Genomic DNA, 17,049 nt, shown 5'->3' with positions numbered 1-17,049 from the left:
GGTCCCAGCTGTCTGTTTTGCCCACAGAGTATCTCCTTACAGTTGAAGGGTCAGAGCTGAGTGTGCGCTTTGCCTCTGCAAAAGTTCTGGCTTCAGTCCCTGACATCTCCAGTGAAAATGATCAGTCACAACCAGTAAAAACTGACAATAATGCTAGAGGAACAGTTTGAATCAGTTATCTACTTAAACATAGATGACGAAGAAACCAATGAAAATTACAGCTTTGTAACAATGCTGTTCATGCAAATATGGATTGGCATGAATAAAAATTAAGTCACAAACTACATGGATGTTAAAACGATTTTTAATCAAGATTACATTTTCAAGACTGACGTCAAGAAAAAAAATCTTCACAGAAGTTGGAACTTTACTGCCAATCCAGGCATGTGTAAAAAAAATAAGTTACGGAACAAATATCTTCACAAGAATCCACCAGCGTCTTGTTTAATTCTGTAATAAGACAAAAAGTGACTACTTTATATATATCTATATGTATTAAGCAGGAGCATTAGAATCACACCACTAAGTTTTTGAAAATCTGCAATTTTCCAGTAATAATCTCTTCAGTGATATCCCCTTCAGCCCCTTAAAGATAACTAGGCATTCATGACTTAGGAAAAGTAAAATGACAGAAGAAAAAATAGGGGCATACAATTATTTTGAATGAAGTCATGTTTCAATGTATCGGGCTTTAAAAACTGTATCTAAACTTCCTCGCGTAAGTCCCAATATTATTGCTCAGTACAAAAACCTGTAGGATCATGGCCTATCTTCCATCCTCAAAACTAAATGCCATTCTTACCAGTATCTTCATCCGTTCTTCTATGTTGTTGTGAATATGTCCAAAGATTTCATTAAAGAGCTCCTCCCTGGATTTTGTCCCATCCAAATGAACTGAAACATAAAAGATGCATGCAATTCTGTAAACTGAGATAATCCAGTTATTTTTAAGTACTTCTATTTTTATGCTTGACAGGCACACAGATTTGCATAACCAATGTATTGTAAAATCAGGCCAATGCAAGCTTAGGAAGAATGTACACTCTTATAAAGCTGTCATGCCCAAAGAGAAATAATTTCATATCCATAACAGTGACAAATATATTCAATGATTTGATGGCTCATTTTGCAACTACACAGCAAATGCATACATAACCACAGAAAGGGCCCCTCTTCCTTTCATGTGCAAGGGTTGACTGACCCTTCACTTCTGGACAACACTGAACTGCAACCTATTACTGCCTCCAGAATCCAGCAGTGACTTGTAGTTTGTTAACAAGCCAATAGAATGGCCACTACAGTGAAAATAATTTTGGAGGTTTCATTAACCAAATCAGGTATAGAACAGTAACAGCCAGTAGCTTTAAATCATCCTGAGGACTTCTGTCACTGAAGGTCCAGTATATAAAAGAAACACAATTCATTACCAGCTTGACTGAATGAAATATTGTATTTATGAAGAGACCCAATTTAGCTCACCTGCATCAACGTTAAGGTCTTCCATTAGTTTCTTGTGCTTGACATACATGGGCCAGACATGACCATCGAACAAACCAGGGGGATCTGGAACAGTGTAATTTCTTGAACTGGACAGAAGATTGAAGGGGAAAAAATCAACTCAAGTTTGTATTTCAGTCTAGAAATTTGGAAACCGCTTTAACCCTGTGAAGTTCTGGAAACCATAGCCTTGTGGTCCTTTTCACATCTACAGGTCCATGATTCTAAATCCGCCTATGTATTCAATGATTTTTTAGATGTTGGAACTAGAGCTTGAAAAATTGTTTGGAGGACAGCTCCCAGAAGCTACCTGTCCATTCCCAATGTGTATTATTGGCCACCCTAGTTGGCTAGGTTTGGGCAGATATAGCTCCCCCCCCCAAATGATCCTTCTAAGCCTCAAATAGAGCAACTTTGACAAAAATATTTCCCATTTATTTTTTATGAAAACAGGGTTACCTTCTCCTCTTTTTGCATTCTTCATAGGGAATTGAAAGAAAGTACCGGACATCAAAGACATCGATCAAAGGCCTGAGAAAGGAGAGAAAAGGCATCTTGATTTGTACCAAACATTACACAGATGCAGTTCACCAATGCTAACAATCGTTTATGAAATGCTTGGTCATTTTGCTACCCATTCAGTTAGCTAAATAACTATTTTAGGTGTTCTTCAGTGCATTTGGGATGTTCAATGTCCTGAATATTGGTAGGTGACACAGCACCAGTGCTAAATCAGAATCTTTGGTGGATGTTATGGCTTTCCCCGCTGCAGCAAAAGAAAAGCTCCCCATTCATTCCAATCTGCTTTGTCTTAGTTTTAAACTAGAGACAGATCCAGACAGGCTTTTCCATCCTGCTGGCACTGAGCTTTATTCAAGAACCTTTGATGAGGTTTATCATTAAAAACCCTTTGGAAATGTAAATGACTTTGGGTTATACAACAAAAGAACAAACTTTTAGATTAATAGTCCTTCTATATATACCATTCCACTTTTAGTTACCTGTAAGTATAAAGTAAGAATCCTTCTACAATAAGGATATGGATGCTGTCTTCGTTATCTCCCGAGTCCTCTATAGTTCTGGTATCGAGCGTGTTAATGCCATGTGAACGTTCAAATTTGACTGGGTTTTTCTTCCAAGCATTGATGGTACTCATCATGGCATCCATATCCAAAGCACTGATCACTGTGACGAAAGAGAAGCCAAGTTTTGAGGTCCAAAGGAAAATACGTTGCACACCAGAGGCATGAAACACCCTAATGTCAAGCAACTACTGACTCATACTCCATTCTGTAATGTATTTTCAATTCACATTCTATTCAACAAGACCAGTTCCAGAGCTGTAACGTTTTATAACAACGACATCTAGTTCCCGCACGGGCATAAACAGAACTTACCATCATACTGTTTAAATCCATCTTCCACCTCTATCTCATCTTGGGGCTGAAACAGAACAAAAACTGTCGGCAGAGCTGCTCACAGATATCAACGCTCATTTTAGAAGAGCCAGAGATAAAAATGCCTGTCGATACAAGACATGCCTGTACCTCAATAGCTTTCATGAGAGATTAAAGCTGGACTTTTTCATAAACCTAGGTAGTACAGAACTGGAAGGCACTTCTGCCTTTATCTCATTACTAGCAGGCATACCTAGCTTATTCTCAAAACTGAAAAGTCATCTGACCAGCAGCACCCTGGGATCTTATCCACTGACTGCAGAACAACAACTGTGCCCCAGCATTAGCCATACATCTTAAAGAAGAGCAAATATTCAGACACCAGACAGGACTGAATAGCATAAAACTCCATTTAGGACTGTGCTTTTATGGATGTATTTTAACCATGGTGTGCACTGCCTCAAGCTATAAGTAAAACGGGTATTATTATTATTGATAGAGAAGAGCATTTTTTTTTCATGAACAGTATCATGAAAAAAAATCAATTCAAAGGAGGCACATAGTCTTTTGCTGAGGTCATGTGCTAATATGGCCAGGGAGGAAGAGAGATAATTTGCAAACCAGCTGGGATGCAAACTAGGTGTCTCTTTTGGTTAAAGAAATAAATCAAAGGCCAACTAAACAATGGCACAGATGTATTTAAAATGGCTTCCTAAATCCTGAACATGCTGCTTGTCTCCAGGTGTATTGTTATTATTAGTAGTAGTAGCAGCAGCATTTTATCCACAAATATTTTTTTATTCACAAATGAGTTGTAAAACTGAGAACAAGCTTATCTGTAAAAAGCGTTTAAGAAGGGGCACTATAGAAAGCAGATGCTAGCAGCATCCTGAACTGAAATCCCTTCTGTTAAAACTGGGTGCCCTGTCTCGTTTTTTCTATGTCAGTAGAACACTGTAACGAAACCACATGACACTGCCACATAGTTTTGAATCTTATTCTCTGCTGGGTTATTTAAAGTTAAAATTCTCTACCAAGACAAACTTCTGAAAAAGCAGTATTTATATAATCCTCTATAAACATAAGCATACTTGAATATGTGTCTATTACACGGGATATGGAAAACCAAGGACCCTTTCCAAAACCTCCCAAAACACAAGTATCATGTTGTAGTCACATTTAGGCCTAAGTCTGAGATAAAATCTCAGGAATTTCCTTTTGCTTAGACACAATAAAGATAGAAATGAAATGGGTTCTGTGAGACATAGTAAACACTTTTGACTGCACTGAAACTGCCATAAAACATAACCCACTTTTAGAATTACAAATCAATTCACAAAGGAGTCTTCTAAAGTAAGTGAAACAGCCCTTGCAGGTTGCTAAAGATACCAGCACTTCATTCTGTTATGCACAATACAGCTACAACAAATGCAGGTTTCAGCACAAACCAAGAGGTGAATTTTCCCATATGGGCGCCCTATAATTCAAAATATACAGATCTAGATATCTACACATTGAAATGCTCCAGTAGCAATTTGCATAGTAATAACATCTAATAAAAGGAAGATGGGGATTAGGGAAAGAAAGAGTATATGAACTCAGTTGCTGGCCTCACCTTAAAGAAGTTGTCTTGATGCACAACACTGCAGTTGGGCAGTGCCTGCATGAGTTTGTTAGTTACGGTGGTCTTCCCGCCATTGGTGATCCTGAAACAGGAGATTCGGAAGAAACACTTGAATATGCAGGATCCAAACCTAGCATGTGCCAATTGCAGGAGATGCACTTTGCATAAAAACTTTGATGGACAGATGTTGTGAAGAAGGCAAGAGACAGGAGGAGGGGAAATTCAGCAGACAATCCTACTTCCTGTTCTTCTATCTAAATTTAGTAGCTATGCAAGATATGCTGAATACTGCCACTTGCTTCCTGTCAGATGCATAATGGCTGCCCTTCCTTTCCATTTTCTGTACATCGCCAAATCATAGCCATTTGGGACACCCTGTATGAGTTTGTGTACTATACACACACGTCATATATATTTCAGAGAAGAGATACCCAGCCTGCAATTACCATACACACACACACACATATACATACATACATATACATACATATATATATGTCTGTGTGTGTGTGTGTGTGGTTGAGATAGGGATATCTTGAAATATCTATACTTTAAATATAAATAGAAATTATGTTATTCAATAGAAATCCATTGGTATTGACTTGACACGCAGGTTTTTAACTTTGAATATGTTTTGATGGATTTTAACTGAATCTTTTAGCGGTTTTGTGTTTAATTCTGTTTTAATGTTTGTATATTTTAAATTTTATACTAATGCTTTTATGTCAAGCCACTCTGACTCCCCTTTGGGGAAATAAAGAGGGGTATAAATAAATATAATAATAGTGTGAATATATATGTGAACATAAATATAAACTAGGTTTTTCAATAAAGTATTGATCTCACACACTGGAATATATATAAGTGTGAGCTAGGCTATTCAACAGAAATCCACTGGTAATGACTTCACAGGCAGAAATATATTATACAATATAAATATATATACAATACAGTCTCACTTATCCAACACTCGCTTATCCAACATATTTTTGTAGTCAATGTTTTCAATACATCACGATATTTTGGTGCTAAATTCATAAATACAGTAATTACTACATAGCATTACTGTGTATTGAACTACTTTTTCTGTCAAATTTGATGTATAACATGATGTTTTGGTGCTTAATTTGTAAAATCATAACCTAACTTGATGTTTAATAGGCTTTTCCTTAATCTCTCATTATCATCCAACATATTTGCTTATCCAACATTCTGACGGCCCGTTTATGTTGGATAATCGAGACTCTACTGTACTGTGAACATAAATATAAGCTAGGTTTTTCATTAGAGATCAATTAGTATTGATCTCACACACTGGAATATATGTGTCTTAATACTGGAATGTATTTTATACATATATACAATATAATTTACAATAATGTTATATTGTATATGCATATAATATTAATAATAATATTTTGTAATACAATATAATACTAATATTACAATATAAATATGGTAAATAAATATATACTGTGAACATAAATATGAACTAGGTAATTCAATAGAAATCTACTGGAATAATAATAATAATTTTATTTTTATACCCTGCGCCATCTCCCCGAGGGGACTCGGGGCGGCTTACATGAAATAAGCAATATAAAACTCAGCAATAAAAACAAATCACAAACAGATAAAATCACATATACCAATAAACAATAAACACACTTTGATAAAAACCTGGGTTGGCTCCTAAAAAGGGGAGTGGGCCAGAAAAGTGCAAATACAGTAGAGTCTCACTTATCCAAGCCTCTGGATAATCCAAGCCATTTTTGTAGTCAATGTTTTCAATATATCGTGATATTTTGGTGCTAAATTCGTAAATACAGTAATTACAACATAACATGACTGCGTATTGAACTACTTTTTCTGTCAAATTTGTTGTATAACATGAAGTTTTGGTGCTTAATTTGTAAAATCATAACCTAATTTGATGTTTCATAGGCTTTTCCTTTATCTCTCCTTATTATCCAAGTTATTCGCTTATCCAAGCTTCTGCCGGCCCGTTTAGCTTGGATAAGTGAGACTCTACTGTAGTTTTATACAGTACAGATTAGGAAAGAGGTAGAGAATATCTATCTATATTACCGTGATTATAAATCTAAACTTATTCAATAGGAATCCATTGGCATTGACTTCACAGACAGGAATATATAAATATATACACTGAATATAAAACATATTAATAGAAACCCACTGGTAACGACTACCCAGACAGGGATGTATAAATCTATATAAGGTGTGAATGAACTATGATTCGACATAAACCCACTGGCCTCGGCTTCTTCTTGAGGATTCCGGGCCTAGTCCCTCCTAGAGGCCTCCTGGCCTTTCAGGGGTTCTAGAAAAGGCCGGCCACGTGGGCGCGGGCCCAACTTACCCGCCAATGCCGATGATGACCTTCATGATGGCGGCGTCTTCTTCCCTCACAGGCTGTTCTTCGGAGGGCTCCGGGGGCGGAGAAGGGGGCGAAGGGGAGAGGGAGAGAGGCAGGAGGCGCGGGTCAGCTCACGAGGGCGGCCATCGTCTCTGAGGAACAGCAGCACGAGCGTCCGCTCAGCTCCGAAGCCTGAGGCGAAAGAAGGAGTCCCTCGCGCTGGCTGGCTTGCAGGATCCGCGAGCGTTGATTGGCTCCCGCGCCGCCTCTTGCCCGCCAATCGGCGTCTTCGAAGCAGCCAATCCTCACATCGGTTCTCCCAGTGGGCGCTGACATCCAATCGGAAACAAGGATGGTGTAGGGCGCCGCTTATTATTGGTCGACACCTTTCCCGGCCAGGCCCACATTGATGTCTCTCAGACGTCGCCCGTTTCTCAGTGTGTGGCATGGGCAAACTTTGGCCCTCCAGGTGTTTTGGACTTCAACTGCCACAATTCCTAACAGCCGGTAATATAATTTATAACATAACAGGTGAACTATAGTCCCGGATTCCACGGTCAATCACCCCCAAACCTCGCCTGTATTCCATGTTGGCCATGTCAGGTCTAATAATAATAATCATCATCTTCATCATCCCTACTGGGATCTGCGCGCATCATCCGAAAATACATCACACAGCCCTAGACACTTGGGAAGTGTTCGACTTGTGATTTTGTGATACGACATCCAGCATATCTATCTTGTTTGCTTGTCATAATAAAATAATAATAATATTCATTGGAACTTATGCCTCAGGTACCACCTCCCAGCAGTAAAGAACTGGTGGGATCACAAACCTGCAAAAGTATTGGAAAATGAGCACGCAAAGATACTGTGGGACTTCCGAATCCAGACTGACAAAGTTCTGGAACACAACACACCAGACATCACAGTTGTGGAAAAGAAAAAGGTTTGGATCATTGATGTCGCCATCCCAGGTGACAGTCGCATTGACGAAAAACAACAGGAAAAACTCAGCCGCTATCAGGACCTCAAGATTGAACTTCAAAGACTCTGGCAGAAACCAGTGCAGGTGGTCCCGGTGGTGATGGGCACATTGGGTGCCGTTCCAAAAGATCACAGCCAGCATTTGGAAACAATAGACATTGACAAAATTACGATCTGCCAACTGCAAAAGGCCACCCTACTGGGATCTGCGTGCAGCATCCAAAAATACATCACACAGTGCTAGACACTTGGGAAGTGTTCGACTTGTGATTTTGTGATACGAAATCCAGCATATCTATCTTATTTGCTGTGTCATAATAAAATAATAATAATAATATTTATATCCCGCCTCCATCTCCCCAGAAGGGGACTCGGGGCAGCTTACAGCAAAATCAGATACAAAACAATAATAAAATATGAAACATCAAAGAACAATAACAAAAACCAATAATAATATATACACAATAACCGAAAAAACAGAAACGCAGTATTAAAACTTCGAATTAAAAACAATGAGGTTGCAATAGTGGATAAGCAAAGTGCACATTATGAGTTACAAATTCATAAATAGATAAAGTGCAACAGATTCATTCAAGTCTATGTGTCAAGTTTGGTCCAGATCCGTCATTGGTGGGGTTCAGAGGGCTCTCTGGATGCAAGATGAACTACAACTCCCACCCACGTGGGTGGGTCCCCTCCAAACCCCTCCAATATATTCTGTTGGTCATGGGGGTTCAGTGTGTCAAGTTTGGTTCAGGTCCATCATTGGTGGGTTCAGTGATCTTTGATTGTAGGTGAACTATAAATCCCAGCACCTACAGCTCCCAAATGACAAAGTCAGTCTCCCCCCCCCCCCCCCAAATTCTACCAGTATTTAATTTTCTGCATATCAGGTATACATGCCAAGTTTGGTCCAGATCCATCGTTGTTTGGGTTCTCAGCGCTCTATGGATGTGGGTGAACTACAATTCCCCAAAATCAAGGGCAATTTCCCCCCAAACCCATACAGTATATTCTGTTAGTCATGGAGGTTGTGTGTGTTAAATTTGGTCCAGATCCATCATCAGTGGGGGTCACAGTTGTCTCGAAGTGGGAACCCATAGGAAATCAGCCACAGAAATACAGTAGAGTCTCACTTATCCAAGCCTCGCTTATCCAAGTTTCTGGATTATCCAACGCATTTTTGTAGTCAATGTTTTCAATACATTGTGATATTTTGGTGATAAATTCGTAAATACAGTAATTACAACATAACATTACTGCGTATTGAACTGCTTTTTTTGGTCAAATTTGTTGTAAAACATGATGTTTGGGTGCTCAATTTGTAAAATCATAACCTAATTTGATGTTTAATAGGCTTTTCCTTAATCCCTCCTTATTATCCAAGATATCCAAGACAAAAACATGGTTATGGGACCAGGCATTTGAGCATGAGTAACAGCAAAAATGAGATAAGAACATATGACCTACTGACAGACCCCACATTAACATGGAAAGCGCCTTAAATGTATATTTAAATGTATAATTATGTATATTTTAATGGATATTCTTAATTTTATTGTAATTTTTAATCTTGATGGATTTTTAAATTTGATGACAACTGTTTTTAATGTGTATGTTTATATTGTAAGCCGCCCTGAGTCCCCTGAAGTGATATAATAAATATTCGCTAATCCAAGCTTCTGCCGGCCCGTTTAGCTTGGATAAGCGAGACTCTACTGTACCCACATACATACACAAAAAAATCACACACACACACACATATATGATTTAACATCATCCTCTCTCTCTCTCTCTCTCTCTCTCTCTCTCTCTCTATATATATATATATATATATATATATATATATATGTCAAATTTATTTTCATTTCACACTTTCAAAATATATGTCAAACTTTTCATTTTCATAATTTCACAATATCTACATAATATATACAGTAGAGTCTCACTTATCCAACAATCGCTTATCCAACGTTCTGGATTATCCAACGAAGTTTTGTAGTCAATGTTTTCAATATATCGTGATATTTTGGTGCTAAATTCATAAATACAGTAATTACTACATAGCATTACTGCATATTGAACTACTTTTTCTGCCAAATTTGTTGTCTAACATGATGTTTTGGTGCTTCATTTGTAAAATCATAACCTTATTTGATGTTTTATAGGCTTTTCCGTAATGCCTCCTTATTATCCAACATATTTGCTTATCCAACATTCTGCCGGCCCGTTTATGTTGGATAAGTGAGACTCTACTGTATGTGTATATGTATGTGTGTGTGTGTGTATATATATATATATATATATGTGTGTGTGTGTGTGTGTCAAATTTATTTTCATTTCCACACTTTCAAAATATATATGTCAAACTTTTCATTTTTATAATTTCACAATATATACATAATATATATTATGTTATGACAATATTATTTTCTTTTCCTCCTTTTCTTTCCACAAAGAAGACTCCAATTTGACATCTTCTTCACCTTACAATGAACCACCCTGCCAGTATAAATTAAAATATACCATAAAACACCTGAAACTTAATAACTACTGGCCCTACTCCTTCTCTTTTTTTTGCAATTTCTCAGCCAGAGACTTCCAGAGCCTCAAATTTATAGTCATTTACAAGGCATTAAGGGCGAAAACACACCTGTATCCCATCTCATGGTGAAATACTTCACTGCAAGCCAGGTGAGGCCTTTTTTGAAAAAACAAATGGTGCTACAAACTGTAATCTAGAAAAAGAATAACAGTTTTTATTGGTTACCACTTATTTGCAAGATTGCACAATCATTAAAAGGAAAGGTCTCATTAGCTGTCAAGGCTCGATGCCTGCCAAAGTTAATGACTTGAATGAAAATCGGATCTTAGTTAAGTTCAGAAGGCCAAGCACCATGACTTTGGAGGAGGACCAAGTGAATCAAGACTTAACTTCCAAGGAAATGCATTGAGGAACGAGGCCCGAAGAGGTAAGGAAATGAGAATGTGTGCAAGGGCTCTAATCAGAGGGAACACACTTGAGATAAATGAAGAAAATAAACGCGTTAATTGGATAACTTGGCTCCTACATAAGGCGTGTCTGCCAAGTTTAAACCTCCCTTTTACCAAGTCTGCTGAGATTTGAGAAGCGAACTGAACAGATTTGGTTGTGAGTTCCTTTTGATTGTTTCCTTTTACTTTTAGATAACTTAATTTTTCATACATATTATTACTATTATTGTTTATAATATATAACATGATTTATTTTAATGCATTTTGAGGCTCTATGGTGGTGCGTTTGTAATGGTTTGTTGAAGGAAATGTATATGTCTGTGTATGCTCTCAAGTCACCTGTTGACTTATGGCAGCCCCATAAATTTCAAAGGTTTTTTTTTTTGGCAATTTCTGTAGCACATTCTGTAGCCTAATAAATATCTTCCCTTTTCCTTTTTGAGGTGTTACTGAGTACTGCAATGACAGAGCTCTTGGTTTGTTTTACTTGTTGTGTTGATGACCAGTCCCAGGCGGTAAGTTTATTCAATTCATTTAAAAATAAAGCACATTCTAAAACAAACGCATTAAGAAAGAAGCAGTTGACATTCCGTTTGCTTTATTTCAGTGATACGGCAGCTGTACCTTATAGTTTACAGTAGTTCTTGTGATACAGCAGTGGCTAAGCAGCAGCAGAATATGGTCAAGATGGGAAAAGTTAACAATGAGGAAGAACAGGCAAGCTAGGAGCGGTATCAGCACTTTGCTTATACCTGAGCCTACTGGGAAAGGCAAGATTGAGTGGGAGTGCAAAGTGTTTTAGCATTTTGAACTCATTTTGCAGCAATTAAAGTAAGATGAGGATGAAGAGGAAAAGTAGAAGGAGAGAGAAACAGGAAAATGTTAAAAGCAGCAGAAACAATAGGAGAATAGAGGATTTATGGGAACCGTACTTGCCAAATTGCAACCGAGGGTATGCAAGGATACAAAACGAAAAACAGTGACTGTAAATAAATGGTAGTGTTAACTATAATATTATGATGAAATTGGTAACAAACTCAGTCAGGCGGTGAATTATTATGATGCCATTTCACTGCTGTTAGGGTATAGCTAAACATAGCAGTAAAGAATAATAGTAATAATAATAGTACAGTAGAGTCTCACTTATCCAACATAAATGGGCCGGCATAACGTTGGATAAGTGAATATGTTGGATAATAAGGAGAGATTAAGGAAAAGCCTATTAAACATCAAATTAGGTCATGATTTTACAAATTAAGCACCAAAACATCATGTTAGACAACAAATTTGGCAGAAAAAGTAGTTCAATATGCAGTAATGCTATGTAGTAATTACTATATTTATGAATTCAGCACCAAAATATCACGATATATTGAAAACATTGACTACAAAAATGCGTTGGATAATCCAGAACGTTGGATAAGCGAGTGTTGGATAAGTGAGACTCTACTGTAATAATAATAATATGTTCTTACCTGCCTCCCCTCATGGCTTGTGGTGGGTTATAGTGATTTTTATAATCACTATAAAAATACACATATTAAAATATATTTCAACACTAATTCTACATGTTAACCACATCAGAACCTTTTGATATATATTACAATAGTTAATGTCTATGACTGTTTTTTATCAAATGTGCATAAGACCCCTTTTATTTCCATCTTTTGGCATTCTAAAGAAGAAGCATCCAAAAGTTGACAGAAATATGATAGGAAAGCCCATGAACTTCGTACATATTACCCATGTTGGGGCAAAAGACATGGCCAACAATCTTCCATCAGTAAGTATGTGGAATCTGAAAAATAAAAAAAACACATGTCTTAATATGTAGAATGCCAAACATTTAATTCAGCTATTACACTGTATATATATTTTAAAGGAAACTTGAGTCATTTGTAAGGCTAACAGATTTATTTAGCACAAGCTTTTGTGAATGATAATGAACATGATTTACCCAGATTTACCCAGTGACTGTTCCTTTTTTCCTTTAACTTTTATTGACTAATACATAAGGTTGACTTATATATCAGTATATGTGTTATTAATAATCTCAAAAATTTCCAAACAGGATTATGAATGCAAACACAGTTGTAACACAGTGTGCCTTTTCTAGGTTGAGCAGCTTCAGGAACGGATGAATTCCAAAGGAGGCTATAACAACAATTCTACAAGTATACATGTTTAGGGGGGATGTTTGAATGGGGAGCCAATTCTGGCATGTTATGCTTTGAGATAAAAGCGACTTTAAGGAATATAATTGGATTATCTTGTTTATAAATTATTGTATTCAAGATTTATAATTTTTCTGCTATAGTTAAAAAGTGTAAATGAATGGCAAACCTTATGAAGAACTATTTAGGCTGCACTTCTGATTGCTCCAAAGCCATCTCAGTCTTCACTAAGGGCACAATACTATGTAGAAACCATGTTTTAAAATATGGTAATTGCAATTCTCAATTCATGAATTTGTTAATCTCTTCAGGGTTCTAGAAAGGAAATGGTCAATTTGGCTTCCATCGAAACCTTCCAGATAATTTATCCTCTAATTCTAAAACATGATCAAGTTGTTACCAAACTTTGCAGGAACATTTGTAGGAAAAAAGTTTGGGACCTACTGCACTTAATTTAAATACAGCCATTAATTACTTGAACCTGTTTAAAGGGGGTGTTTGAATGAGGGGCCAGTTCTGGTATGTAACGGCTTAAGGCATATTCCCTGATCTCTGGAATATTGTCTGCACAATCATATACCAGCATATTAAACATTTATATACTGGAAATATTATAGAACTTACTAACGCTCTTCATGTTCTATAAACACAATTACATCCCTTATTTGAATAGAAATGATGGAAGGTAAAATCTGGCCACATTTTTGGAATTGTATATCATGTAATCAAGAAGTCTAGGCTTATGGTATATCTCAAATTCTAATCCAGCACTGAGAAATGTGACATCATTGGAACAGTATTGCTCTGCAGTAATGCCAATGTAAACCTGCCTGGAAGAGTAAGAGTTTAGTGAGGATATTTATTAAAAAATTTAGAAATAATTGATGGCGAATTCAAGGAATTGGTGATGGGATTATAACTGCCATACTAAATTTCTAGAAAGGTTTACTTTTAGCTGAGGAGTGGCAATCTGGTAAAGTTATTGTACATGTCCAAAACTTTAAAACTTGTGTTAACAACTGCAGTGTGCAGTCCTATTGTGTCTTCCGTTGCTGGTGTTGAACACTAACTCAAACTGAGATTTAGGGATGCCTTCTGATTTTTCGATCAACTTCCTTTTCTCTTTGCCCTTGACTGAAAGTTTGGGCTCAGTAAATACTGTACATGTTTGTTATTCATGAGAACTGAGTCATGACTCCATGACTCATAAGATACGCCTGGAAACAAAGCGTGCCGTTACTGTGATATTAAGTGTTAAAGCAGTGACTAATGTAATGCAGCCATCAAGGCATTGTTGGATTACATTGTTGAATTTTATCACCACTAGCAAGAGCTGCTGCGTATTTCAATCCAATGTAAACCAAAAGGATCCCAACCTTGGTGTTCAAACAATCTGTTTCAGCTGCATGAAGTGAAAGCAGAGGGCTGAAATATTTTTAAAACACATTTCCAGTATCAGTTGGAAGTAGACAATGAGTCCAGTTTTGTTCTAAAGACAAAACTAAAGTACCTTGAGTTTTAAAACAGAATTTTAATTAGTGATCTGTGTCCTATTTTAAACATAAATCCGTCTTAACTTTTCACAAATGTATCTGTATCTGTTAAGAACGTATATACTTGCAATCTGTATTGTGAAAAAAGAGTTGCCCCAGATCATAGCTAAGAACAACACTGTATTTTAATACAGAACACTTGGCAAAAGCATTGACGATCAGTTTGTATCCCATACAACAGTCTAGCATGTGCATTACAGAGGAGACGGTGTGGCAGATCATCATACATTTAAATGGAACTGTACTGGTGCTTTGGTTGAAATCAAACTGTCTATATAAATTAAATAATTTGGAAAGCTCACATTTTGTCTTAACATTAAGGATGTCTTGATGGTGGTCCAGAGTGCTGTTGCATCACGACTTATTACTGCAGTGTTTCTACAGCTAGAAAATCCTTAAACCTATAAATCTGAAACAACTAGAGGAAAACCATGTAACATTCAGCAATAGATTCAATGGCTGTGTTCTGGTTTGAACTAATACCGAATTGAGACCTTAATACAGATTAATTGCTGGGCCAGGCAGGAGTCCTAACAGATCAGTAATGCAGTATGTTTAGCCGCATGTGCCAGCAAAACACATAGGGACAATCTCTCCTTACACCTTCCCAGTGCTGATGGCAGTTGTGGGAATCACTGAAATAACTTTATCTAAGCTATTTGCTTAAGGCAATTTGTTATATAATCTCTTATCTGTTGCTGTTTCAAGGTGTTAACTCTGTTCCCATCCTTGAACTACTGGTGTATTATTATTATGTTTATTTATATTTATCATACTTGTAGCCCACCTTTCTCAATCCCGAAAGGGACTCAAGGTGGCCTCACAAAGGCAACATGTATACACACATCAATGAATAAATAAAAACATTAAAATCAACCAATTAAAACATTACATTACGCCCTGCTTGATCTCTTCTGAAAGAGATTCAAATCAGCTTATATTAAAAGTACGATAACATAATTTTAAATATACAAATATGCAAACATTAAAACAGAATGAGACATAACAGTATTAAAAATTCAGTTAAAATCCATTAAAACGTATTCAAAAAACATAAATGGACCTTATGATTGAGGTTAGAATCCCCTCTTGGCTATACAGTAGAGCAGGGGTCCTCAAACTTTTTAAGTCGAGGGCCGGTCCACAATCCTTCAGACTGCTGAGGGGCCGGATTATCATTTGAAAAAAAAAAATACAAACAAATCCCAATGCACACTGCACATGTCTTATTTGTAGTGCAAAAACAACAACAACAACAACAACAACGAAAGAACAATACAATATTTAAAAATAAAAATAATTTTAACCAACATACATTTATCAGGATTTCAATGGCCAGAAGCAGTGTTCCTGCTTCTGGCCAATGAAATAGTCAAGTTAATTAGGGTTGTTGTTGCTGTTGTTGTTGTGTGCCTTCAAGTCATTTCAGACTTTGGGCTAAAATGTATTTATTTATTATTTATTTATTTACTGCATTTATTTACTACATTTGTATCACACCCTTCTCACCCCAAAGGGGACTCAGAGTGGCTTACAAATTATATGTACATACAATGTATTATATTATTAGCATAGCACAATATTAGCATTGTATATTACTTTATTGAACTATACCACTATACTGTAATATTATTATTAATATTATATGTAATATAGAATATATAATTAATATTATTATATGGTATTATTATTAGTGTTATATTGTATTACATTATAATTTTATTATCAATATTATATGTATATACAATATATTATATTATAAAACTGAGGGCGGGGGCCTGGTAAATGACCTTGGAGGGCCGCATCCGGCCCCCGGGCCTTAGTTTGGGGACCCCTGCAGTAGAGTCTCACTTACAAGCTAAACGGGCCGGCAGAAGCTTGGATAAGCGAATATCTTGGATAATAAGGAGGGATTAAGGAAAAGCCTATTAAACATCAAATTAGGTTATGATTTTACAAATTAAGCACCAAAACATCATGTTATACAACAAATTTGACAGAAAAAGTAGTTCAGTACGCAGTAATGTTATGTTGTAATTACTGTATTTAGGAATTTAGCACCAAAATATCATGATATATTGAAAACATTGACTACAAAAATGGCTTGGATAATCCAGAGGCTTGGATAAGCGAGACTCTACTGTATATCTCAAACTAGCTGAGTTACTTCATCACTGTACAATGAAATTACACTTATTCAAAAAGAGCCAGTATGCTATAGATGTTTGAGGACTGCGCATCATAGAAACCCACTGAATGCCGTAGTGCAGCATGTTAAAGTGCTGAGCTGCTCAAAGTGCGGACTGAAAGGTTGCAGGTTTGAATATGGGGAGCGGGGTGAGCGCCAACTGTTAGCCCCAGCTTTTGCCAACCTAGCAGTTCAAAAACATGCACATGTGAGTAGATCAACCGGTACCGCTCCGGTGAGAAGGAGCTCCAAGGAGTC

General features: G+C 36.8%; 1 protein-coding gene across 1 annotated transcript; it reads right to left on the bottom strand.

Annotated features, from left to right (window-relative positions):
* Positions 1 to 288: 288 nt before the first annotated feature.
* LOC100558237 (nicotinamide riboside kinase 2) lies at positions 289 to 7,134 on the bottom strand. The gene is made up of 8 exons (XM_003228878.4): positions 6,899 to 7,134; positions 4,510 to 4,600; positions 2,895 to 2,940; positions 2,499 to 2,682; positions 1,957 to 2,028; positions 1,480 to 1,586; positions 803 to 894; positions 289 to 450 (listed from the first exon to the last, which is right to left on the bottom strand). The coding sequence occupies exons 1-8, from the start codon at positions 6,922 to 6,924 to the stop codon at positions 445 to 447; spliced, it is 624 nt and encodes a 207-aa protein (XP_003228926.1). The 5' UTR covers positions 6,925 to 7,134; the 3' UTR covers positions 289 to 444.
* Between the last annotated feature and the right edge of the window lie 9,915 nt (positions 7,135 to 17,049).

The sequence above is a fragment of the Anolis carolinensis genome, unplaced genomic scaffold (genome assembly GCF_035594765.1).
Source record: "Anolis carolinensis isolate JA03-04 unplaced genomic scaffold, rAnoCar3.1.pri scaffold_11, whole genome shotgun sequence".
Classification (NCBI taxonomy): domain Eukaryota; kingdom Metazoa; phylum Chordata; class Lepidosauria; order Squamata; family Dactyloidae; genus Anolis; species Anolis carolinensis.
This window is presented reverse-complemented; position numbering and strand designations above follow the sequence as displayed.

Excerpts from the sequence above, each read along its gene's own strand:
- LOC100558237 (XM_003228878.4), bottom strand. The coding sequence starts at position 6,924 with ATGAAGGTCATCATCGGCATTGGCGG. Across the intron at positions 4,601-6,898 it reads GTCATCATCGGCATTGGCGG|GATCACCAATGGCGGGAAGA; the intron begins GTAAGTTGGGCC and ends CTCCTGTTTCAG. Across the intron at positions 2,029-2,498 it reads TTCTTACTTTATACTTACAG|GCCTTTGATCGATGTCTTTG; the intron begins GTAACTAAAAGT and ends CTCCTTTCTCAG.